Genomic DNA, 26,528 nt, shown 5'->3' with positions numbered 1-26,528 from the left:
TCATTTTAGATCCTGTGTTATTAAAAGAAAGTTGAAGGCCCTCACTTTACTACAGTGCAAAGTATCAGTGTAGCAAAATTACAGTTCTATGTTGTGAATATATACACATTTTAAAATAAAACATGCACCTAAAAAAAAATTATAAAACAGGCCGGGCGCGGTGGCTCAAGCCTGTAATCCCAGCACTTTGGGAGGCCGAGACGGGCGGATCACGAGGTCAGGAGTTCGAGACCATCCTGGCTAACACGGTGAAACCCCGTCTCTACTAAAAAATACAAAAAACTAGCCGGGCGAGGTGGCGGGCGCCTGTAGTCCCGGCTACTCGGGAGGCTGAGGCAGGAGAATGGCGTAAAAACCCGGGAGGCAGAGCTTGCAGTGAGCTGAGATCCGGCCACTGCACTCCAGCATGGGCGACACAGCGAGACTCCGTCTCAAAAAAAAAAAAAAAAAAAAAAAAAAAAAAAAAATTATAAAACAGTAAGACACACTTTGGGAGGCCGAGATGGGCGGATCACGAGGTCAGGAGATGAGACCATCCTGGCTAACACGGTGAAACCCTGTCTCTACTAAAAATACAAAAAACTAGCTGGGCGAGGTGGCGGGCGCCTGTAGTCCCGGCTACTCGGGAGGCTGAGGCAGGAGAATGGCGAGAACCTGGGAGATGGAGCTTGCAGTGAGCTGAGATTGCACCACCGCACTCCGGCCTGGGCAACTGAGCAAGACTCCGTCTCAAAAAAAAAAAAAAAATAGTAAGACAAGAAGAAACATAAATAAATAAAAGAAATGTGAAATCTAAAAGGCGATCAAAGACCGATGCTTCCTGTGGTCGGAGCTGTGATTTCCTCACGAGCCTCGCTGTTGTTTTGCAGAAGCTGGCATCTGACCCGCGGTGTAAAGGAATGCCCCTCTCCAGCTTCCTGCTGAAACCCATGCAGAGGATCACCCGCTACCCACTGCTCATCAGAAGTGTGAGTGTGCAGGCCGGGCGGGGGGGTCTGAGTTAGGAACAGGACGCGCTGAGGTCCACAGAGGCCGGATCCTCAGGGAGCCTCTGACCGTGCCACCTCACCCTGCACACAGTGCGACGCCGCAAAAGCGATCCCATTGTCCCGGGGACCAGACGCCTGTGTGTGTGTGTGCGCGCGCGCGCGCGCACGCGCGAATAGAAACAGGCCGAATCCTTGAAGTGGGCAAATCAGAGAGGAATCCAGTGTCACTTGGGTAACCTGTCATCCACCTTTCAAGAAACTCCCCAGCATCTCAAAGTCGTAAGTGTACTTGTCCAGGCAGGGAAAGGCCCCTCCAGGTCTCCAGTTTTGGAGCCCATCTGGAACCCAGAGAGAGACCAGAGCAACCTTAGACTCCAGTCTTTCCTCTGAGATCTGCCTCCGTCCACCCCTGAACACCTTTCCTAGATGTCCCAGGAGGCTCCACTCGGCACGTCCTAAACAGAGTTCATTTGTGTCCGTTGCTGTATTCGGCTTTGACATTCCTTCTAAAATTCCTTCTGGCTTTCTTTTCGACAAGCAATATGGCCGTCTTGAGCCCATAAGCCTTCTAAGGAAAAGGCAGACTTTACAAGAGATTATGCCACAATTAACCATTGATTACAGTAATTTACAAAGAAAAACAGCAGGCATATGATAAGCCTGTTACTTCTATTGATGATTCCTTGACTTTTGGTCTGTTAGCTGTGTGACCTCAACATAGACCTCATGTGATAGATGCCTGTACTGAACTGAACCATAATGCAGGTTCACAGCCCCTTCACTGCAATACTTGGGGCCAGATGTGTTTCAGAATTCGGAATGTAGTTCAAATACCATATAATATATGACTCCTCAACTGAGCCCTAGGGCAGCACTTACAACCAGACACACTAACATTCCTACAGTGAAACATAAGAACAATCACTGTAAGTAGAATAAGTAAATATCTCTCTTCTGTTTAGGTCAGATTTTGCCACCAAATAGATACTGAGTAAAAACTTTAGGCTCTCAGGCTTTTCTGCATTTTAGAATTGTAAACGAAGGACTGTGGACTCATCCGACTAGAGTGAGAGAGTCCAGACAGGGGGCGTCTGGTGATGGCCGGTAATTTCTGGAGGGACCACACACGTTTGTGTTCTGGCCTCTACGCATTCACAGTTGCAGCATGCCTCGTTTGAAATCGCTTCAGAATGAACAGAATGCATTTCTTCCACATGCCGACAATGTGATTTTATTGTATTTTTCCTGTGGCAGGGGAGTCATTGCTTTCATCAGGTATTTTCAAAAGGATCAGTGACCCCCAGATTGTTATGAACCATGGTTATTCAGCAAGTTCACACCACAGCTGCAGCCAGTTTACTCTGGAGGGCTCGCCCTTACATTAAATTTCGGGAGGAGTAGGGAGGCTCCCGCCTATCACCAGGAGCCAGTCAGAGAGCAACCAGAGACCCACACAGTTCAGAGCCTTGATCCGTTTAGCACTGTCACCTTGTCACAGCAGCGTTACCTGTCCCTGTGTCCCCAAAAACGTGTGGGAGTACGAGTTTCTCAAGGGCGGAAAGCGTCATCTTGTTCCCCGCCGCATTTCAGGGCATGGAAGCAGCCCGTGACTGGGGGTTGGCGGAGCAGAGCGGTCCAGCGAGGGTCCCGGGGGGCGGGTGAGAGACGCAGCTCCTCCCACGTGACGCTGCCCACTCTCTTCCAGATTCTGGAGAACACCCCGGAGAGCCACGCGGACCATTCCTCCCTAAAGCTGGCCCTCGAGCGCGCAGAGGAGCTGTGCTCTCAAGTGAATGAGGGAGTTCGGGAGAAGGAAAACTCGGACCGACTGGAGTGGATCCAGGCGCACGTGCAGTGCGAAGGCCTCGCGGAGGTCAGGCCTGTGCGGTTAAGCCGTGCGTCTCCAGGGAGGCTGTGGGTGGGGAACCAGCTCCGAGCCTTCCCTCGCATGGACAGTCTCCACCTCAGGCAGCCTGCGTGGACTCACCACCCTGCCCCTGCAAAGGCTTTCTTTTTTCTTTTTTTCTTTTGAGACGGAGTCTCATTCTGTCGCCCAGGCTGGAGTGCAGTGGCGAGATCATCTCGGCTCACTGCAAGCTCCGCTTCCTTGGGTTGGAGCGATTCTCCAGCCTCCATCTCCCGAGTAGCTGGGACTACAGGCATCTGCCACGACGCCCAGATAATTTTTGTATTTTTAGTTGAGCTGCGGTTTCACCATGTTGCCCAGGCTAGTCTTGAACTCCTGACCTCAATGGATCCTCCCGCCTCGGTCTCCCACAGTGCTGGGATTGCAGGCCTGAAGGGCATTCTCCTTTCTCCTAAGGAGAGAAGACTGGGATTTTTTGTTTTGAGTTATTAGAATCAGTGTTCTGTGGCTGGAAGTAATGATTTTCACTGGGCCAGTTTGAACTCTGAAGAGTAATGTATTTAAGGATCTTTCATGCAAGGTGCATGATTCTAGCCACACTCCCACCTAGAAAACTCCACTACAGTATCCTCAGGCCCAGGGCACTGGCCTCAGGGGCGCTGGATGGTTTGTGCCGGGATTTAAAAAGTGAAATTTTCTTTCTCTTTAAGCAACTTATTTTCAACTCTCTCACCAACTGCCTGGGGCCCCGGAAGCTCTTGCACAGTGGGAAATTATACAAGACCAAGAGCAACAAGGAACTGCACGGATTCCTCTTCAATGACTTCCTGCTTCTTACCTACATGGTCAAGCAGTTTGCTGTTTCCTCTGGCTCTGAGAAACTTTTCAGCTCGAAGTCCAATGCTCAATTCAAAATGTATAAAACGGTGAGTATCGCACGTCTGGAGGTAGCATCAGGGGCCTAATGAGGTGTCGCCTCTATCTTAAGGGCCTTCCTGGCGGACCCTGAGCTGACCTTACGGGACCCTCCTCACCTGGTTCCAGCTCGCTGGTGCTTCCTTTGCTGCTTCCCACACATTTGGGCCCCATGCGGCTGGGCTCTCCCCACCCGCCGCTGGCCATCAGCCAGACTCCAGCTGAGATTCTGGCTTCGCGTGACACCTGGGCTCACCGCCGTCCGCGTTCAGCATTGGGTCTCTGTAAGTCGAGCCCCAGCACCGCACCAGCGTTGGTAGCAGAGAGAGCCTTTTGCACCAGCCGTCGTGGGTGCTCGGAGCTCCTGTCCCCAGTCCCAACACCTGACACACCTCGATGGTGACTTTTCCAGAAATGGAGGCTTCATTGTTCTTACAAATGGAGGTTTCATTTGTTCTGTGTAGAAGACCTTTGACACTAGACCCCTTTCTCCTTCTCAGCAAGGCTCTTCAGAACAAACGGAACTCTCTCTGGTCATAGGCGGGTGGAGTGTTCTGACCCATCTCACAGCCTATGTTTTGGCCCTAATTCTTTCAGCCCATTTTCCTGAATGAAGTCTTGGTGAAACTGCCCACAGACCCTTCCAGCGATGAGCCTGTCTTCCACATTTCCCACATTGATCGGGTCTACACCCTCCGAACAGACAACATTAATGAGAGGTCAGTCCTGACCATGTGTGGCCTGCCTTGAACTCTGGGAGAAGGCCTGGACGTCTCCCTCTGCCATAAACCCATCTCCAGCCGTGCTCAAGCCCCACTAATTCTGTATCCTGAACCTCTCTTAACACGCCCCTCTGCTCCGGCCCCACGGTAGGCCTTTGTCACCGCAGCTGCCCCCTAACATGCTTCCCGGCTTCGCTCCCCACACCACTCAGCAGACTTCCCAGATGGCAGATTGGCACCTCAGGCCCTGCTACAGTCCCTGCAGGGGCTGCCTGCAGGTAACAACCCACTGTGCTTTGCTGGTTTCCGAGGCCTCCTTGGGCCACAGGTCTTAGCCCCCGGCCCTCCACCTGCAGCTCTTCGACCCCCAGGCACCCTTGTGTGAGTCCCATCCCCGATGTTCCCAGCTTCCTTCAGCCTGCAGCTCCAGCAGTGCCTTCGGGGCGCCCACCCGGGAGGTGCTGCTGCTCCTCTGTGTGCTAGAACCCCTCATGCCAAGTGTCATCCGTGGGGCCAATGCATTGTCTCCGGGTCCCAGCGCTTTGCGATTGCCTGGCATTTTGTGGTCAAGAAGGGGCATTAGCAGCTCTCAGCTGGATCCTCCATTAGCATAAGCATCTTTCGGTTGACTAATATCAGGTCTTTGATAGGAAACTTGTGAAAGCTGAGGTTAGCAAAAGACTGAAGAACACGTGCAGAGCTCTGGGGCTCCGGGCTGACCTGTGAGGGTGGGATGCCGCCAACGGCTGCCCCTGCTTCTCCTGCAGGACCGCCTGGGTGCAGAAGATCAAGGCGGCGTCTGAGCAATACATCGACACTGAGAAGAAGAAGCGCGAGAAAGCTTACCAAGGTATCGGGGTGCCTGGAGGGTGGGACGCAGCCCCCAGGTGCCCTAGGGATGCCGGCCACTGCTCCTGCAGTCAGGTTGATGAAATGGGGACAGGCCTGAAAGACCAGACCTGCTGCGGGATCAGACCAGAGAGCCCTCCCCTCTTGAAGCTGCCACTGCAAACCTCCCTGGGGCCCCTGCCCACACAGACACGGGCTGGCAGTGCCAGCTCCAGGACCTCCCTCTCTGCAGCACCTCTATCCCTCCCCCTCCACTGCACCTTCTCCACTCCTTTCTCTCCATGACTCACCTCACCTCTGCTTGGGCTGTGTTGCTCCATTACATGCCGCTCCTGTGGTCTGTCTCCCTGCAGCTCCTGAGCAGCCCCTGCTCCTCCAGGGCCTGCCATCCACCCTCTCCCTTTGCAGCCAGGGGGCCTAGACCCTAAGTCTGCCCTCTCCCCATCCTTCTGCCCCTGCTTCCTCCCCCTTCTCACCTCACCAGAATTCAGTCCACGTCCTGTCCCCACCAGTGACACCAGTGGCCTAGTTAGTGGCTCAGTTCACTTTCCCTGCCCCAGCTCCCTGCACTGATGGCAGTCACTGAGGCTCTGCCTTCCCTCTGGACCCCATGGCCGCCTTCCCAGCTCTTCTTCCACCCTTGCCCAGGCCTCTCCCCCGCCTCTGTAGCTCTCTGCTCGGGGACCCCACCAACCCCCAGCTTCAGGGTCAGGCTGGCCACACTCCCCCAAGCCCGCGCCTCTGAACAGCGCCCTCCAGAGAGCCACCTGCCCCACTGCTCCCGCATCACACGACTTTTCCCAGGGGACTACCAGCCTCCTTCCAGCAGCAGCTCCTCCTCCTGGGACCCCCTGTGGAACGCAGTGTGGTCCCCAGCCACCCAGGCCCCTCCCTGGCACCTCCCTGGTCAGCTGTGCTGCAGTCCCCCTCCCTCGCAACTTTCCCATCACCCTGCTTCCCTGTCCCCGTGTCACAGGCCCCCAATCTCCCACCCAGGCTGCAGCACAAGGCTCTCTTCCTCTCTGCCACCCATCCTCTTCATTTCTGGAGTATTCTTTTTTCCAGAGCTGCTCTTAGTGCACCTCTTCCTGCTGAAGTATCTTCCTTATTGCCTCCCAAATTAAGGACACATTTCTTATCCCGCACTCAGGGCCCATCCCCACTGTTACCTGCCACCCAGCCCCATCCCCAGCTCTTTGCTGTGCCCGGCCCATCCAGCTGCCTAGTTGAGCAGCCCATCGTTGCCCTGCCTGGCCTTCCTATGTGTGCTCACCCTCCAGCTGAAGTGCTCTGCCCCCACCTTAAATTCTTCCCATTCTTCGAGGCCCACGTCAAACACAGCCTCCTCCATGACACCTTCCCTCTTGCCCTAGCCAGCGTGACTTCTACCTGGAGCCCCACTGTCCTGAGGCTGTGATCATCCTCCGGCTCTCCTCCTCTGTTGTCTCTGCTTACGCCCCCTCAGTCCCTGCTTTTCTCACTTAATGGCCATAAGCTCCCTCAAGGCAACTCCCCCAGCATCGGGCCCGGAGTGTGACTTATGACGGTGGGGCTCCAGCTTTGTTGCATTGGTGGTGTCCTCTGTTCATGGCACAGATTACTCACCTGTTCAGTGGAGCCACAGTGGTCTTTGTAAAGCACCTGCCACCCTACCCCGCTCCACCGTGGCCCTCCAACCAGAACTCCCACATTCTTCTCCAGCCTCCACGTGAATGCCAGGCCCCAACCTCCCTGCTGCATCTCCAGCTGTGCCAGGCCGGCCTGTGGCCTCCACCCCACGGGGTGGGGAGGGTTGTGCTCTGAGCCAGCCGCACCTCCACCTTCCTCCCCACCCGGCCCCTCATGCAGCCTGTCCTCCTGCCCGGGCCTCCCGCCAACTTCCTGGCTGCTATAGTTGCAGCTCTTTATGTTTTTTTATTCAGGTTTCCCCTATTTTGTTATATACTCCTAAAAGGTATGTTTAAAACAGCTTTTGCTAATTGAATGTTATTTTAATGGTACTTTAAAAGCTTGCTGTTGAAAAATCAATGATTATTTCATAACGCATATAATGATCTCTTAATTGGCCAAAGATGTCAATCCAGTTTTTCTGCCTGAGTTCTGCTTCCCATCAGCATCTGCATATGTTGCTGTGCCTCGTCCGTGTGTTCAGTCCTTCCCACATTTGTCGATTACTTTGTGCCAGGCTCTGTGCTAGGCTTAACTGGGCCTGGACTTTGGTATCTGATGTTTAAATTTTGACCCTGCCATTTAGCAGCTCTGAGTGGATCACACTACAGTCCTTTCTAAGCCTCAGTGTTTCTCATCAGTAAAATGGGGAGCTACCTTATCAGATAATTATGCAGTTTAAATAATATAACTTACATAAGTCTAGCACATGCCTAACACAAAGTAAGTATCCAATAAATGTTAGCTTCTATTAAGTGCTGCACAAATACCCTGTATTATTTTATTAATATTACTATTTGCTGGGCACTTGAGGGGTTAATACAAGGATGATCGAAACACTCCATGCTCTACCCTGGCTCCTGTCTGGCAGAGGATACAGACATTATACAGGATTTCAGACCCAGCAGGCTGTGGGCTGCTCATAAGCCAGGGATACTGGATGCAGAGGAGGGAAGGGATCTGGGAGGTAGATGTGGGATCAGACCTGCATCTTGAAGGATGAGTAGGATGCTGATGGGCAGAGAAAGCAGGCAGGGCAGAAATAGCAAGCAGGGCCTTTCTAGCAGGCGACACAGCCTGGGGAAGGCACAGGGCAGCCAGACGCTGGGCTGTTGGGCCCAGGGCAGTGGCAGATGGGGACAGGGAGCCAGTAGTGTTATGGTTGGTTTGCAAGACAGTGAGGGTCTGCATCCTTGGAGAAGAGATGAACAAGACTTGTCTTCCTCTTTTGTAGCCCGCTCCCAAAAGACTTCAGGCATTGGGCGCCTGATGGTGCATGTCATTGAAGCTACAGAATTAAAAGCCTGCAAACCAAATGGTAAATCCTGCTTTCATTCCTTCAACAGACATGGTAACTGCCCTGCCCCAGTTTTTGCTGATGACTTTTTGAGACGGAGTCTCGGTCATCCAGGCTGGAGTGCAGTGGCCCAATCTCAGCTCACTGCAACCTCTGCCTCCGGGGTTCAAGTGATTCTCAAGGCTTAGCCTCCCGAGTAGCTGGGATTACAGGTGCGCACCACCATGCCTGGCAAATTTTTGTACTTTTAGTAGAGACGGGGTTTCACCATACTGGCCAGGCTGGTCTCGAACTCCTGACCTCAAATGATCCAACCACCTCGGCCTCCCAAAGTGCTGGGATTACAGCAGTTTGTCATTGACAAAGTGCCACTGCGCCCGGCCACTGATAACTCTTCTGAACACTGAATAAAGGAATGCTTTCTAATAGTGTGTCCAGTGCCACTAAAATGCACATATTGGACCAATATTCTCATCACTGTTTTCCCAGTAAGTGCCAGTGCCCGCCTTCCCTAGTGTGTGTGCCAGGGAAGCATGCAGCAGGTTGCAGTGACACTCGCCCAGGCTTGCTCCGTGGGGAGCGGTCCTGGTGGTGGAGCTCTCAGCCACGCCCCGGTTAATGCTGTTGTCAGCACTGGGAACTTAGAGACCCTGTTACTAGACCACAGGGATATGGTGCCCCAGGCAGTGGCTTCTGCTGCCATGGTCTCGAGTGACCCGTTATCTGGGATCCTGCTTCTGCTCAGGGAGGGCACTGTCAGTCACTTCGTTTTACCTGCATGCACCACATGTGTCTGTGGTTTGTTTTTGTTCAGGGAAGAGCAACCCATACTGTGAAATCAGCATGGGCTCCCAGAGCTACACCACCAGGACCATCCAGGACACACTCAATCCCAAGTGGAATTTTAACTGCCAGTTCTTCATTAAGGATCTGTACCAAGATGTGCTGTGTCTCACCCTGTTTGACAGAGACCAGTTTTCACCAGATGGTAAGTGTCGCTCAGCCAGGGGATCTAAAGGCTTTCCAGTTTCCTAGATCCTGGAGTCCTGATCCAGGGGCCTCAGCTGTGTGCAGACCCCTTGCCACTTCAGGGAAGTGACACAGGCCTGTGTCATCTCGCTTTGGCAGGAGGTGGGTGGCCTTCCTCAGGGGAGGGGGTGGCCTCAGATAGTTTCAGGCCTTTGACCCGTCACTCCCTACACACATGACGCGAACACCACTCCTGGAGCATTCTCAGAATGGAGATTTGAATTCCACATGGCAACTTCTCACACATAAACCTGCCACCATTCCCCACACACCCATTCACGATATTCAACAGCCATGAACCAGAAGAAGTTCCTTGTTTCAGATGTGAAGGTTTTATGAATCCTACTTCAGACACTCTTCCGGATGTAGCTCTTTAATGATTTTATAAAGAAGAAAGACTCTGACTCTCCTCTGTTTATTCACCAGATTTCCTGGGTCGTACTGAAATTCCAGTGGCCAAAATTCGAACAGAACAGGAAAGCAAAGGCCCTGTGACCCGCCGACTGCTGCTGCACGAGGTCCCCACCGGGGAGGTCTGGGTCCGCTTTGACTTGCAGCTTTTTGAGCAAAAAACTCTCCTGTAGGGGTTCTAAAGGACAGCACCAGTGGGACAGCCCACAAGGCTGGGGCTGGAGAACGAGAGACTGCGCTCTCTTAGGGCTGAGGGAGCACCATGCAGCTTCACCCCTCACAAAGCCACGCACGCTGGGGGCTCTGTTTTCCTGCACACTAAATAGCTAGCAATCTATGCAAACACCTTTCCTAAAAAGAAACCAAACCCCATAGTACAGTGCCTTGTCCTAGTGTTCACATGTTCAGCTGTGTTTCGATGCCAAGGTTTCCATTTTCAGGGCTATAAAAAGTATTACATGGAAATGAGGCATCAGACCACCAGACGTTACCGCTCGGTTGAATGTGTCCACCGTGGAGTGGTTTGGTGACACTGTAACCATTCCACGCCAGTGACCTCTGCTGGGTCACAGCCACTCAGGAGGAGAAGGGTCAGGATGAGAGGCTGCAGCCTCGACGCTTGCGCGGCCTGATACTGAAATAGCATCTACTCGTGCACTGAATAAAAACAGAAACTTGATCATTTTTTTCCTGATTAGATTTTATCACTCTCTGCTAAGACAATATAGTCTGGAGTATAAGTGGGAAAGCTTGATTTAAATACTGTGAACTCTAATAATGTGGAAAATATTTTTCAACTTTAATTTTCTGAAGTATAAATTATTTATGTAAATTCATTGTTTTTGCATTTCATAGGACATGCATCTTTAAGCTTTATCATTGCCAATATGTACAGAAAGAGAATAAAGACATATGTTTATGGATGGAACTTCTGTCAAAGTCTGACTGATTTACTTTCTATATGAAAGCTTCTTTTTTTCTTTTTAATTTTCTCAGCCAGATGAAAGGCTCTTAAAAGGTACCTTCAGAAGTTGCCTATAATGAAACCAAGTTTCCTTCCTGGTACGTGGGAAAAACCAAGGACAGAGTGAGGATGAGGTCAGGAGACCCAGCGCCTCACCTTGACTCTGCCACTAATTTGCTCTGTGACTTTGGTGCATCTACCTTATGCTTCGGGTGCTGGGTTTCTTTAATGGGTGAAATGGATGATCTCGGTGGGAGCCACTGACCCTCTGTGTCCTTCAGCTTGCCTCATCAAGTGATAACACCTCAGGGTAACTTACAGTAAAGAAATGCACAAAGGTCTTAGACACTAAACCCCGATTAATGAGTAAAAACTGGGAAAAGATCTGTCCTTTTGTTGTTGTTTGGAGCAGAGTCTCACTCTGTCACCCAGGCTGGAGTGCAGTGGTGCAATCTCGGCTCACTGCAACCTCTGCCTCCTGGGTTCAAGCGATTCTCCTGCCTCAGCCTCCCAAGTAGCTAGGACTACAGGCGCCCGCCACCATACCCAGCTAATTTTTGTATTTTTAGTAGAGATGGGGTTTCACCATGTTGGCCAGGCTGGTCTCAAACTCCTGACCTCAAGTGATCTGCCTGCCTGAGCCTCCCAAAGTGCTGGGATTACAGGCATGAGCCACTGTGCCCGGCCAGGTATGTCTTTTTGAAGGACTAATTTGGATTGCTAGGGCCCTGATTTCTAAGGGAGCAGGTCTCCAGGCAGCTGGAGGAACCAGGAAGGATTCAAATGTCCCAAAGGCTTGGGCCTCCACCGTAGCCCCTGCTTCTGTTTAAACATAATCGCTGGACAAAGGACTGGGAAACAGAACCGGCACATTCAGATTTAAAAATCCATCACTCACTCACTCAGCTATAGATCCTGGGCACTGATTGGTTAAAATATAGACATAAAAAAGGTAAGAGATGTCACTGGATATATGAAACCGAAACAACTGAACATATTGCTTTTGCTTATGGGTAAGTCTGGCTAGTCAGGCCCAGTCTCATGGAACAGAGTGAACTGCTGGCTGTCTCTAGGGTTGGGGCTTGTTGGTCACAAGGCCAGCCTGGCTGATGTCAGCAGCAAGGCTGCCCCTGATGACTCAAAACCAGCTCTAGGCTTACTTGGAACGAGAGCTACAGAACCATCCTGTGTTCCAGGGCTGCAGGGACTGTAATCCTCACTGCGGCGAGTGCCATTTCTCCACTGCTAGATATGAGAGGACTCTTTGGTCAGATTTAGGGCAGAGGAGCCTCAGGACCAGAGTCAGACAACCTCTATGAAACCACAGACCACATGGGCGTCGGCACACCCGGCCACTCCAGCTGTCCCCTTATGCCTAGGAGTACACACCTGCCCCTTGAGAAATCAAATGTAGGCCTGACTTTTGGGAGGATATGGGATGTGCCTGACTCTCCATACCCCCCAAGTCTCTGTACCCCCGAGTCTCCGTACCCCAAGTTTCCATACCCCCTGACTCTCCATACCCCAAGACTCTGTACCCCCCGAGTCTCTGTACTGCCTGAGTCCATATACCTCTACCCCAGCAGGACCTGGCATATGTGCCTCATGCACCCAGACGTCTCCCCTCTGCTGAGGACCCCCCCTCAGCAGCTCCCTCCAGTGCTCTTCAGGAGCAGGTGCTGTGGCGGGGGAGGGGCACTCCACTCTCTTAAAGGCAACCCATATTCTGAGCAATCTGATGATCAAGTCTGAGTGCACATGAGGGGAGGATAAACATGCTATGTGGCACCTGAGGGACTGGCCTGAGAGAACACTGCCACCTCTGAGCAGCTCACCAAGCCTCAGAGCATTGTGTGTTGGGAGAGGATAATAGTGTCTTACTGCGAAAAGTTTTCAGTGAACAAAGTACCTCACAGGGCTCCTGGTTCACAACAGGAGCTCAATAAACAAGAACTACTGTGATTTGGGTATTTCTTGCAATTTATTTCCACTTCTGGAAAAAGAAAGTATGTTTAGAGTATTTTAACTGTTGTACAGACACTGCCAAGTCAAGTCCACCAAACTTCAGTACCAAGGGTGGCCCTGCCTGGCCGCCTTCTGCAGGGAAGCCAGGTGCTGCCCCAGGACCTCAGCTGTCATCACTCTTCTTCCTACAGGCTGAGGACCCCTGTGCTGTTGGCTGTCCCCAGCAGCCCAGGAGCGGGGTCTCTGCTGTCTGGTTCCTAAAACCTAGCAACAGAAGAGAAGGGCTAAGTGTGGTGCAGGGATGTGGGGCTTACAGGTGCAGGGAGGACCCCGCTGACTGCCCCACACTCAGCCCTCCTGCTGGAGCTGAGACCCCCATTTCAGGCAGGTTTCCAGCCAGCCCTCTTGCTTTACCTCTCTCTCTCTCACAAATTCTGGTTCCCGCAACTCTCAGACAAGGCTGTCTGTATCTTTGAACTCCACAAAGAACTAATCTTTTTGTGGCATGTACAGCAGGGATGACCAGATGTCCACAAAATGCTCTCCTGCCATTGTGGGCAGACCAGCCATGGAATACTTTTCCCCGTGCCCCTGCACCCTACAGTTAGGGACAGACATGGGACTGGGTCCTAGCCCAGGGAACATCGGAGGAAGTGACATGCCGCCTCCAGCCCAGACCACATACACCTGACTCCCAGGAAGAACTCCTCCACGATCTCTTCCCCTTTCAGGCTGACAGGAATGAGTTCCTGGGGCAACCTCGGAAGCCAGGTGCTGAAGATGACACAGGCCCACGAGATAGGGCCCCAAAAGACCGCACGAAGGAGGGACAGCCTGCTGACCCACTGGGACGTGCCGGGACATAAGCAAAACTTAACTGCTACTGCATTTAAACCTCAGTCCACTTGGGTCTACTAGTGTAGTCCACCCAACCATTAAGGGTAGAACTGACCACAGTCACATAAGATCTGATATAAACAAGTGGGACTATATCAAACTAAAAAGCTTCTGCACAGCAAAGGAAACAAAACAAAAAGGCAACCTACAGAAAGGGAGAAAATATTTCCAAACCATATATCAAATAAGGGGTTAATATCCAAAATACATAAGGAACTCATTCACCTCAATAGGAAAAAAGCGAATAACCCAATTTAAAAATGGGGACAGAGCCTCAACAGAGATTTTTCCAAAGCCTCCCTCCTGCCCCCCAAAAAATGTACAAATGGTCAACCGGTATATAAAAAGGTGCTCAATGTCCAATGTCACTAATCATCAAGGAAATGCAAATCAAAACCACAATGAGATGTCCCCTCACACCTGTTAGGCTGATTAGGAAAAAGTCGAAAGATCACAAGTGTTTGCTTGTGTGGGACTGTTAGATAAGAGTTCTAAATTTCTTTTCAAAGAATATGTCAGTATGTTCAACTCTTTGGCTTCTACTTTTAAACTTCCTTGTAAAGCAACCTTTTTCGATTACCTGCTCCACCCTGACTCATTCTCATCACCTGCTCCACCCTAACTCATTCCAATTATCTGCTACTTGCTCTGCCCTGACTCCTGCCAAAGCACTCACCCCGTCATTCTCTTTAAATTCGCCAATCGGAATTAGTTTAGCCTGTGCGGTCTAACCCTAGCCAATAGGGGACCGACACAGCAGCAGGGGCCATGTGCATCAGGGATAAGAACCCCCTCTCCTCCCTTGTCCAAGTGTGCGCTCACCATTGTTCCATCTGTAAGGGCGCACCCTTCTATCCAGAAGTACCTTGCGTTGGGGCCGGCCACGGTGGTTCATGCCTGTAATCTCAGCACTTTGGGAGGCCAAGGCGGGCAGATCACAAGGTCAGGAAATTGAGACCATCCTGGCTAACACGGTGAAACCCCATCTCTACTAAAAATTAGCCAGGTGTGGTGGCAGGCGCCTGTAGTCCCAGCTACTTGGGAGGCTGAGGCAGGAGAATGGTGTGAACCTGGGAGGCAGAGCTTGCAGTGAGCCGAGATCAAGCCACTGCACTCTAGCCTGGGTGACAGAGCAAGACTCCATCTCAAAAAAAAAAAAAAAAAAAAAAAAGTACAATGGGGACAGTAAATTTAGATAGCCATTACCAATTTTAGTTGGTCAACAACAATAACTAGAAGTACCTTGCCTTGCTGAGAATTAAAAAGAAAATCTTATATTCGAGTGCTATTTCTTTTGTGGCACCGAAACTTTACATATAACAGGACCCTTGTACACTGTTGGTGGAATGTAGATTACTACAGCCATTAGGGAAAACAGCATGGAGGTTTCCAAAAACACTAAAAACAGAATGACCATACAATTCAGCAATCCCACTTCTGGGTGTATATACATATATTCAAAGGAAATAAAATCACTATCTTGAAGGGATATCCACACTCCCGTGTTCATTGCAGCATTATTCACAATAGCCAAGAAATGGGAACAACCTAAGTGTCCGCTGACACGAACTGGTAAAGAAAATGCATATGGTACACATACCACGGACCGTTAACCCGCCTGAGAAGAGAAGGAAGTCCTGTCATTTGCAACAACATAGGTGAACGTGGAGGATGCTATGCTAAGTGAAAGAAGCCAGGCACAGAAAGACAAATACTGCCTGATCTCATATTGTCAGAGGTGTGTGAACCAGGACAACTCCATCTTACATAGGAGCTGGGTAAAATAAGGCTGAAGCCTACTGGGCTGCATTCCCAAACGGTGAGGCATTCTAAGTCACAGGATGAGATAGGAGGTGAGCACAAAATACAGTTCATAAAGACCTTGCTGATAAAACAGGCTAATAAAAAGCAGCCAGCCAAAACCCACCAAAACCAAGACGGCGACAACAGTGACCTCCGGTCGTCCTCACTGCTACACTCCCACCAGCGCCGTGACAGTTTATAGACGCCATTGCAAGGTCAGAAAGTTACCCTATATGGTCTAAAAGGGGAGGCATGAATCATCCACTCCTTATTTAGCATACCATCAAGAAATAACCATAAAAATGGGCAACCAGCAGCCTTCGGGGCTGCTCTGTCTATGGAGTAGTCATTCTTTTCTTCCTTTACTTTCTCAATAAACTTACTTTCACTTTGCACTGTGGACTGGTCCTGAATTCTTTCTTGCTTGGGATCCAAGAAACCTCTCTTGGGGTCTGGATCAGGACCCCCTTCCTGTAATAATATGTGGTATCTAAAGACGTCGAACCCAACCAAACAGTAGAAGGGTGGTTACCAGAGTCAGGGCGTGGGTGCAGTGAGGTGACAGGTGTTGGTACAAACTTTCCATGGTAAGCATTGAGGCAGGAGAACAGAGTCTGGAGAACAGGGTCTGGAGACAGGGACAACAGCAAGGTCTGAGAAAACAGCAAGGTCTGGGCACAGGAAACCCAAGGCCAATTGGAGCTGCCTCCCCAAAGCTGGATCAAAAGGAAAACACCCGGGTCTGGGGGCAGGGAACCTGAGGCCAATTCACACACACTTCTGACAGCGGAACCAAAAGGAAAACCCCCTGTCCCCAAGCCGAGCAGCAAAGGATCAAAGCCTACTCTCCCTACAACATCTCAGATAGAAAGGGAGAGTGCCCTGGATTAGCCGCAGGCAATGCAGGGACCACTCCTTCATCTGCATAGGGCGCCAATTCACCTCAGCTTTTAATTAGCCAAGGACCAAATCCTTCATCCAGATACGGGGTAGCAGATAAGAACCTCAAACAGGGAACTTAACACCCTTGAGCCCTTGCTGGGCCCGCTCCCACCCTGCAGAGTGCTTTCTCTCTTGAATAAATCCCTGCTTTCGCTGCTTCGCTCCCCGTGTTTCATTCCTCTGCTACTCTGTGTTTTGGTCAATTCTTTGTTCAAAATGCCAAGCACCTGGACAACTCATAGTAAAGACCCTCCACAAGTAACAGTAGGTTCTAGAGGCCTAATGGACAACACGGACACTACAGTTACTAATAACATATACTTGCAATTGGCTCAGAGAGGAGATTGTGAGTATTCTCACCACACACACACACACGAAAACAGTCAATGTGAGCTGGTGGGTATGTCAACAAGCTTGAATGTGGCGAACATTTCACAATGAATACTTATAGCAAATCATCACGTTGTACATCTTGAATATTTGAAAAATATACGGAATGAGGAGCCCCCTGTGCTCTCAGATATAATTATGCTCAGAGGAAACTGCTGAAGAGTCACAGGTAACTTACCACAGATGGAGAATCCCTTACTCCCTGGAGAGAGCGGGGACAGCAATGAGACTGAGCAGGAGCTGGGTCACAAAATAGCTATCCAGGCTCACAGGCTGGAGAGAAGTAGCAGTCCCCCATCCTGTGTGTGTGGTGGTGAGGGGTGGGAGTGATGCTGTCGGGTCCTGAGCCGAGGCCCCTAGGCCTTCCCTGGGAGGGTCCTGCGCCTCAGGCCTCAGGGTACGCGGCGTGGCAGAGAGATTGGAAGGGGAAATAGACCAGGAGCTGAAAACCGAGTCAAATGAACCAGGAGCTCCAGATAAGAAATCTGTACTCAGAAAATTCTTACATATAAAAATACCTTTTAAATATTAAAAAATCTCATCTTGCCCTCATTTTTTGGTATAAATTTCATTTCAAAAACTTCCCACCTGTTGTGTGTGGACTAAGGAGAACACGATTTTTGGTGCAGTTTGGATGGAGTAAGTGGAAAATGGCGGGAAAGTGGCAGAAAGGCAAAGGCCCAGGCAAAGGCGCTGAAGAAATCTCAGGGGGAAAAGCCCCTGTGGCCAGGTTGGCCCTCACCTTGGAAGGACAGGATCTGTCTCCAGGAAGTGGGGTCCAGGTCCCACATTTACCACCTGTCTGAGTTTCTTCATACAAGGCTTCCCCGCCTGAGGGGCCCAGTCAGAGCTGCAGTGCTGAGCCTGAGGCCACCTGCCATTTCTCCCTCCTCCTCTTCATGCCCTTCTTCTTGGGCCATGCCTCCTCCACCCTTGGGTGCTTGTCTGACAGGGAGGGCTGTGGCGGTAGCTCATCCTGGAACCAGTATGTGCTGCTTGTGGGGGCTGCAAAGCCCTGCATGCCAGCCCCGCCCCAGGCCTCTGCTTACCAGATCCTTCCTTTCACCCACTTTGTTCTTCTGACTGAGTTTTGAGGAAAGGAATTGCCTTTCAAACGCAGCCTGACTTAGGTCAGTGGTCTTTTTCTCTTTTCTTTTCTGTTTCTTGTCTGCACAGATGAGCTTTTCAGGACTGTGAAGAAAAGCAGAAAAAAATTGTCTCGATTCAGCACAGACGGAATTGTACCATCAAATAGTTTCTGAAGATTAATGTATTGAACTCAATCGTCACTTCTGAGAAGGAACAACTGACCAGCCATCACTGGTGACTGTGCCTCAATTTGCCTGCCCGGTCCATACCTCTGCTGGCCCAATTCCTAGGGAGGTGGTGACTCGGGAACCCTTTCCCAGCCATGGCTGAGGCACCAGGTCCAGAGCCTCAATCCTTATTGCTGTAGTTGGGACAAAGGGGCTTCCAGGCAGCCTCCAAGTACTTAAACCAGAAAGTCAGGCAGGACGGCGCCTCCACTTGCCAGCACCCACAGGAAAGCACAGAAAGCCCGTGTGCAAAGAAAGAGAAATGGAGCAGGTTCACGAAGAGAAGTGATGGTGAGTGCCACATAGCCCCAAAGAGGCAGCCTGGCTCCAGCCTCCCAGTCAGTCCCCCGAGCAGCCTGGCTCCCTTCCTGGCTTGGCTTCCATGACATACCGGTGCTCTCTAACATATGGAGCCCCTCTCCCACCTTTCCTTTGAGAACGACTCTGGCTTTTGTAATCAAACTGTCTCTGCCTCACCTCACCACATACTCTTAAGTCCTTTTCTTACTTCATCAAATAGCCACACAAGGCATCCTCTGGGTGTATCCTCCCGGAGGAATTTCACCAGGGCTGCCACCATTTCTGCCCCAGGAAGCCTAGCCCTATCGAGGGAAATAAGGCTTCTCTTTTCTTCCTCCATTCATTCATTCAACAACCACTTATTCATGATCTACTATGCTCCAGCTAAGTGCTGGGAACACCAAGATTAGTAAGACACAGTCCCTGCCCTCAAGGGGCTTGCTGATGGAGGAAAGGGCCAGTAGGGGGCTGGAGAGTTCTGTGTCCCTGTGATAACTGCCCTTTTGCCTGCACTGGAATGGCCAGTGACAGACAGAGGGAGCAAAGGCAGGCAACAGCCTGGCAGGTCAGGGAGGTATGAATGTGCTGACTTGAGCCAGAGGCTTTTGTGGTTAATCAATCTTTCTTTTCTTTAGGTCGATGGGACTTCTGGGCTGAGACCGGAAAGGGTGGTAGGGCCCAGATGGTGCCTCATGTGCCATGTTGAGGGCCTGGGCTTTGTCGTAAGGGGAATGGCACTGAGGGGTTCCAGTGGAGGAGTGCTGATCACTTTAAAAAAACCACTCTGGCTGCTGGGCGGAAAATGGATTGGAGGAGACCAGCCTGAAGGAAGAAAGAATACCAGCGGAGGAGCCAGAGGGGAGATGACGCCAACAAAGCAAGATGAAGCCTTTGTCTTGTTGCGGGGGTGGGGAGTTGTGTAATTACTGTTGTTTAAATAAAAATGTTTGTTAAAATGATAAAGGAACCATAAAACCAGAAATAATACATAAAACTTCAAAATCACTAGGGGAAGCAGAAACAAAGTAGCACTGTTTATTCCAACAAAACTCAGGGTGGGGAATGAAAACAAAATGTTGAGAGAGTATAACAGACTTCCATGTTTGTGTAGAATATAGAAGTCGGCACAGGCTAAAAGTCCTGCTGAAATAAATAGAGAAGAAAAAACAGAAAATTTACCATCAAAAATAAGAATTTTAAAATCACTAAACAGCATTAAAAACAATTCCAGAGATGGGAGAGTCGTCAGGAATGAGCTGACAATCTCCAACTCTTGCCTTCCTCTGTGGGAGCATTTTAAATACCAGGTCACCAATATTAAGTACCAGAGTAGAGACTGATTCCTCTGTGCTTCTAACATCTTTGGTGGATTTTTTCTCCTTGGGTCTGATTGATGTCCTGGCAGGTGGGTATTTAACCTTGTTCTCAACATCACCCTCCCCCTAATAGGCAAGTCAAGCAATGCACTTGGTTTCTCAATGGAGGACAGAACTCTCCAGGCCCCAAGTACAGACAGCATTCCCCAAAACCTATTTGAAAAAGAATCAAGGAGGAGTGGGGAGGGGGAAGGGAGAGCATTATGAAAAATAGCTAATGCATGCTGGGTTTAATGCTTAGGTGATGGGTTGATCACCTAGGCGCACATTTACCTGTGTAACAAACTTGCACAACCTGCATGTGTATGCTAGCACTAAAAATAACAAATTTAAAAATCAAATAGAAATTCTAGATCTATAAAATAACTGAAAATAATAATTAAATGTATGGCTTTAACAACAAACAGACATAACAAAAGAGATAATAAAATATCTGAAACCACACATGGAAACACAAAAAGGATAGAAAATATACAAAAATGATAAGAGACAGAGAGGGAATCAGTGAGAAAATCTAAAATATGTTTAACTAGAGTACCCAAAAGAGAGGAGAGGAGAATATGGCAGAGGTAACAAAGAAAAAATAACTGAAAACTTTCTAGAACTAACTACAGACATTAACCTACAGATTCAAGAAGACCCATGAATTCTAAGTAGGAGAAATAAAAAGAAATCCACATCTAGAAACATCATGTAAAACTACAAAAAATCAAAGACAATGAGAAAATCATAAAAGCATCCAGGGGAAAGGACAGATTACCTTCAAAGGAACAACAGTAAGACCAGCAAGTGACTTCTCAATTGAAAGAGTAAAAGACAACAAGATATATGCTGAAAGAAAATAACTGCCAACCTAACATTCTTAATCCTGAAAACACCCTTTGAAAATGAAGGTGAAGTCTGAAAAGGCTAAATGTTGTATGATTCCAACCATATGACATTGTGTAAAAGGCAAAACAATGGATACAGTAAAAAATAAAGAAATAAAAATTAAAAGTAAAAGTAAAAAAATTAAAAAATTAAAAAATCACTGGTTGCTAGGGGTTAGTGGGGAGGAGAGATGAATGGGCAGAGATGATTTTTAGGACAATGCAACTATTCTGTGTGACACTGGAACATAATGATGGATTCATGTCATTGTACATTTGTCAAAAAGCATAAGAATGTACAACGCCAAGAGTGAACCCTTATGTAAACTATTAACTTTGGGTGATAATGTAGTTTGTGCCACTGTGGTGCAGGATGTCAACAGTCGGGGAGGTTGTGTTTGTTGGGGGACAGGAGGTGTATGAGAACTCTCTAGGTACTTTCCACTCAAGTCTGCTGTGAACATAAAATTTGTTATGAAAAATAAAGTTAAGTTGAAAAAAGAAGGGAAATAAAGATGTCTTAAAGCAAACAGAGGTTTTTCATGAGCAAATGCACATTTATGAAAACTGGGATACAATATTTCTGTGTTATTTGTCATGAGGTACATAGTAGAGTATAAATGACATGACCTGAGACCTAGAATTTTCCCACAAAAGGGTAAGCACAAAAGGGAAAGTGGGGTAAAGTGAGAGAGAGAGAGAGAACGGCAAAACGTTGATGGCTGCTGAAGTGATAGGTACATAGGAATGTGTTGCACTCTCCACATTCAGAGCATTTGAAAATGTTTGTAATAAAATATTTTTAAAATGAGTCAGTGTAATTTTCCACAAGGGCGCAGAGGCTCACGTCTATAAATCCCCCAGCACTCTGGGAAGCTAAGGTGAGTGGATTACTTAAGGTCAGGAGTTTGAGACCAGCCTGACCAACGTGAAACCCCTTCTCTACTAAAAATATAAAAATTAGCCAGGCATGGTGGTGGGTGCCTATAATCCCAGCTACTCAGGAGGCTGAGGCAGGAGAATCACTTGAACCTGAGAGGCAGAGGGTGCAGTGAGCCGAGATCATGCCATTGTACTCCAGCCTGGGTAACAGAGCAAGACTACATCTCCAAAAATAAAATAAAATAAAAATGTCCACATTAACAGAACAAAGGAGAAAAAAATTGTAATATCAATAAATGCATAAAAATTAATATATGTCAAAATCTATTCATGATCTAAAAAAAAAAAAAACTCATAGCAAACTAAGAAAATGAACTTCCTTAATTTACTAATGGAAATCTAAAAATAATGTAAAACACAAAAAACACCAAAAGCTTTCCCTTTAAGAATAGCACAAGGAAGCCAATTTTCACCACTTCAACTTTGTGCCAGAGATCTTAACTGGTACTGTAAGGTAAGGAAAAGAAATAAAAGGTATAAGGAACGGAAAACAAGACATAAAATTCTCTTTGTTAGAAGATAATATTATGGGCTGGGCGCAGTGGCTCACACCTGTAATCCCAGTACTTTGGGAGGCCAAGGCAGGTGGATCACCTGAGGTCAGGAGTTCGAGACCAGCCTGGGCAACATGGTGAAACCTCATCTCTACTAAAAATACAAAAATTAGCCGGGTGTGGTGGTGCACACCTGTAATCCCAGCTACTCAGGAGGTTGAGGCGGAGGTTGCGAGGAGCCAAGATTATGCCACTGCACTCCAGCCTGGGTGACAGAGCGAGACTCCATCTCAAAAAAATAAAAAGAATATTGTGTACATAGAAAATCCAAGACTCTATAGATAAAATGTCAGAACTCAATAAAGTTTAGCAAGGTTGCCAAATACAAATTCAATATATGAAATCATTTTTATTTCTATACATTACAATTACCTACAAAATGAAATTACATATAATAATAAAATAGGAATAAGTAGGAATAAATCTAAACAAAGATCTACAAGACCTTCAGACATGGTTTCTTATCCATAGTACTTACTGACATTTGGGGCTGAGTAATTCTTTGTTGTAGGATATTTGGCCACATCCCTGCCCTAAGTCCAGTACATGCCTGTAGAACCCCATGCCCCTGACAACCAAAAATGTCTCCAAACATTGCCAGCTTCTTAATCAATTTGATTACGAACCACTCCCTTACATAAAATAAGACCCATATTAATGGAGAGATAGATACCATGTTCATGGATTACAGGGCTCAAAATTGTAAAGATGTCAATTCTCCCTAAATTGATCTACAGATACAATACAATCCCAATCAAAATCCCAAGCATTAGGTTGGTGCAAAAGTAATTGTGGTTTCTGCCATTACTTTTTTGTTTGTTTGGGAATTTGTTTGTATGTGTGTATGTCTACATGAAACTTGAGCTAATTATAAAATATATATGGTGTATTTGTTCTATCAGGTATCAAAACTCATTAAAAAGCTATAGGAAACAAATAGGCAAGGATGGAGAACCTGGAAATTAAGTATACATAACAGCACTGAATTTGTATAAAAGTCTATGCTGCAGAACAGCAGGGAAATTATATTTTCAATAAATGGTACTGAGGAAAATGGGTATCATTAAAGGGAAAAAATTCAACTGGGTCCCACATAAAATATATACAAAAAGCAATTCTAACTGGATTATAAGACTAAATTTGAAAAGCAAAACTATAAAAGCAGGCCAGGAACGGTGGCTCATGCCTGTAATCCCAGCACTTTGGGAGGCCAAGGTGGGCAGATCATGAGGTCAAGAGATAGAGACCATACTGGCCAACATGGTAAAATCCCATCTCTACTAAAGATATAAAAATCAGCTGGGTATGGTGGCGCATGCCTGTAGTCCCAGCTACTCAGGAGGCTGAGGCAGGAGAATCACTTGAACCCGGGAGGCAGAGGTTGCAGTGACCCGAGATCGTGCCACTGTGCTCCAGCCTGGCAATAGAGCAACACTCCGTCTCAAAAAAAAAAAAAAAAAAAAGGCTATACAGCTTTTGGAAAAGACATTTTAAAATAATGTATAAAAAGCACTAGTTATAAAGGAAAAGAAAAATAGGTTTGACTATATCAACATTAAGAACATCTATTCATTAAAAAATACCATTAGGAAGAGTAAAAACGCAACCCACAAAATAGGAAAAGATACTTATAACACAAATAACTGAAAAAGGGTTTATAGCCAGAATATATAAGGAAAATCAGTAAGAAAGACCAAACATCCCAACAGAAAAAAAATGGCAAAAGTCTCGAACAGATGCTTTTCAAATGAAGAAACCCAACAGCCAATAAAGACATGAAAAGTACTCAGTTTCACTGATAATGTGGAAAATGCTATTATATAGCTGCCAGCTTTACTCAGATGATAATATTATACACCAAGGGTAAAGGAGAATTTGAAGCAACAGTATTTCTCCCCCATGCTGATGGGGGTGTAAACTGAAACAGTCTCTTTGCAAAACAGTTTAATATTATCCCACAACTCAACAAACTCCACTCTGGGGTATATATCCTAAGAAATGTGGATTGTGGGCCAAGCACGGTGACTCACGCCTGTAATCCCAGCATTTTGGGAGGCCGAGGCAGGAGGATCACAAGATCAGGAGTTCAAGACCAGCTTGGCCAAGATGGTGAAACCCTGTCTCTATTAAAAATACAAAAATTAGCTGGGCGTGGTGGCAGCCACCTGTAATCCCAGCTACTTGGGAGACTGAGGCAGAGAATTGCTTGAACCCAGGAGGTGGGGGTTGCAGTGAGCCGAGATTGCATCACTGCACTCCAGCCTGGACAACAGAGTGAGACTCCTACTCAAAACTAAATAAATAAATAAATAATAAATGTGGATTGTGGGAACCAAAATACGAAACTGGATCGTTCATAATAGCCAAAATGTGGAAACAACCCAAATGTCCACAACAGTGGATTGCTTAAATGATGGCATAGTCAAATACAATGGAATACACTCCGAAAATAGAAGTTAACACACTGGCATACACTCCGAAAATAGAAGTTAACACACTATATGAACAACAGAAAGGAATCTGAAAAACTTAATGGTGAGCAAAAGCAGTCACACAATGAACTGGACATGTACAAACCCCAACAGATGAATTTTATGGTATGTAAGTTGCATCTTTTTTTTTTGTTTTTTTTTATGGCGTCTCACTCTGTTGCCCAGGCTGGAGTGCAGTGGCGTGATCTCGACTCATGGCAACTTCTGCCTCCCGAGTTCAAGTGATTCTCCTGCCTCAGTCTCCCGAGTAGCTGGGATTACAGGCATCTGCCACGATGTCCAACTAATTTTTGTATTTTTAGTAGAGATGGGGTTTCACCATGTTGGCCAGGCTAGTCTCAAACTCCTGACCTCAGGTGATCCACCTGCCTTGGCCTCCCAAAGTGCTGGGATTACAGGCGTGAGCTACCGTGCCCGGCCTGTAAATTATATCTTAATAGAGATGTTTTTTAAAGAGTCAGTCATAAAAGAATAAATGCTTTCAGGTTCTGTTTATATGAAATTCAAAAATATGCAAGATAAACTATATTGTTTAAGGACACAAAGTTAGTTGATAACACCACAGGGAGAGCAAGGAAGTGAACACTTATAAAGTGAAGAGAGCTCTGGGGCAGGGAGGAGACTGTCTTGGGAGGGGGCAGGATCCCTTTCTTGAAATGGCTAGTGATTCCACAGGACTGACTCAGGGACTTGTTAAGCTGTTTATGTTTTATTCTGTCCTCTACATATATTTCATAATACAAATGTGATGATAGTAACAATAAAACTATAAACTACTAAAGAACAAAAGTGTGACTAGTTACGAGAGCTTCAGTAGGAAATAAAGGAAGTTGCAAGTTAAACAAATATTTGTTCTGCTCATCTGTACCTGTATTTGTAAGTTTTACTCCTGGCTCTTGCGGAGGCTTTATGCCACTCTTTTGGAATCACACGATGTGAAGTGAAAGTGAAGTAGGGTGAGCTGGCATGCAGCCTAGCCTTCTCTATTTCTTTAAATTCTTTGATGGAATGTCGTTTTCCTACAGGAAGATAAAAAATCAAAATCAACACTCTTCAAGAACTCCAGTTGCTCTTGGAGTGAGAAGTCACTGGACAATTAGCAGTCTCAAAAAAATGAGGCCCAGTGATCACAAAGCACCTGTCTCACATTGAAGACCAGTTCTCTTCTCTTCATCTACCTCTTGCTGTCTTTGAAGCAGAGGATCAACAAATGGTGGGACTGTAACCTACAAGAAAAATGAGACTCTTTCAGGACCAGAGTGCAGCCTGTATTAAGCTTTTAAAATGTGTTCCACATAAAGATGGGAACAATAGACCCTGAGGACTACAAGAGTGGGAAGGGCAGGAGGGGGCGAGGGTTGAAAAACGACCTATTCGGGACTCTGCTTACTACCAGGGTGACAGATTCAGTCGCACCCCAACCTCAGCAGCATGCGATATACCCATGTAACAAACCTATATGTATACCCCCGAATCCAAAAGTTGAAATTTAAATAAAGTCTGACCTAAGCATGCAAGTATGCCCTTACTGTACACCAAAGCAGCTGAGAAGGCCCAGGAATGTGCCAATCTACACATCAGTGGAAGGGCATCACCTCAGATGAGGATGTCGCACAGAGCCTTAAATGGCTGAACTGAGGGAGGGAGGGAGGGCCGCCCAGAGAGAAGAGACGCACTTCTGTTAAGTGCTCTACTGTGTCATTGCATCAGCCAGTAAATATTTGTGTTGCCATTGTGTGCCACATCCAGGCTAGATCCTGTCTTCAAGGATCTCCTAGTCTAGAACAGCCTAGTTATCCACAGTGACAATCTAGTCCTGAGAGGGGCCAGCTCAGGATCCTGTAGGAGCAGGGGCAGTGCTCCTAACCCAGACTGGGAGGACGCATGTCTCCTGGGGAAGCTGATGACTGGTCTGTAAAGGCCTGTGAGAACAGAGGGTCAGGTGACCAGAGCTATGAGTTTATGTCAAAG

At 47.8% G+C, this 26,528-nt stretch overlaps 2 protein-coding genes across 13 annotated transcripts in view; one reads left to right on the top strand and one right to left on the bottom strand.

Annotated features, from left to right (window-relative positions):
• Positions 1–11,130, top strand: part of LOC105479823 (intersectin 2) — a 156,993-nt gene extending 145,863 nt beyond the window's left edge. For 6 of the 7 annotated variants that reach the window (XM_011738143.3, XM_011738146.2, XM_011738145.2 and 3 more), the window contains 8 exons: positions 870–968; positions 2,695–2,862; positions 3,567–3,782; positions 4,369–4,490; positions 5,261–5,343; positions 8,245–8,328; positions 9,122–9,295; positions 9,763–11,130. In XM_011738143.3, the coding sequence (XP_011736445.1) occupies positions 870–968; positions 2,695–2,862; positions 3,567–3,782; positions 4,369–4,490; positions 5,261–5,343; positions 8,245–8,328; positions 9,122–9,295; positions 9,763–9,920 (1,104 nt within the window). In that variant the 3' untranslated portion in view covers positions 9,921–11,130. Of the gene's footprint in view, positions 1–869; positions 969–2,694; positions 2,863–3,566; positions 3,783–4,368; positions 4,491–5,260; positions 5,344–7,264; positions 8,329–9,121; positions 9,296–9,762 lie in introns of those variants that run through there. The other variant, XR_011611551.1, reaches the window with a different exon arrangement.
• LOC105479819 (family with sequence similarity 228 member A) overlaps positions 1–26,528 on the bottom strand; it is a 42,756-nt gene that overhangs the window by 8,242 nt on the left and 7,986 nt on the right. For 3 of the 6 annotated variants that reach the window (XM_011738135.3, XM_011738136.3, XM_011738137.3), the window contains 4 exons: positions 25,696–25,783; positions 25,426–25,576; positions 17,758–17,899; positions 12,674–12,940 (listed from right to left, as the gene is read on the bottom strand). In XM_011738135.3, coding sequence (XP_011736437.2) covers positions 12,776–12,940; positions 17,758–17,899; positions 25,426–25,576; positions 25,696–25,783 — 546 coding nt within the window. In that variant the 3' untranslated portion in view covers positions 12,674–12,775. Of the gene's footprint in view, positions 1–12,673; positions 12,941–15,759; positions 15,848–15,908; positions 16,005–17,757; positions 17,900–25,425; positions 25,577–25,695; positions 25,784–26,528 lie in introns of those variants that run through there. The other 3 variants (XM_071076289.1, XM_071076290.1, XM_071076291.1) reach the window with 3 other exon arrangements.

The sequence above is a fragment of the Macaca nemestrina genome, chromosome 13 (genome assembly GCF_043159975.1).
Source record: "Macaca nemestrina isolate mMacNem1 chromosome 13, mMacNem.hap1, whole genome shotgun sequence".
NCBI classification, from domain to species: Eukaryota; Metazoa; Chordata; class Mammalia; order Primates; family Cercopithecidae; genus Macaca; species Macaca nemestrina.
This window is presented reverse-complemented; position numbering and strand designations above follow the sequence as displayed.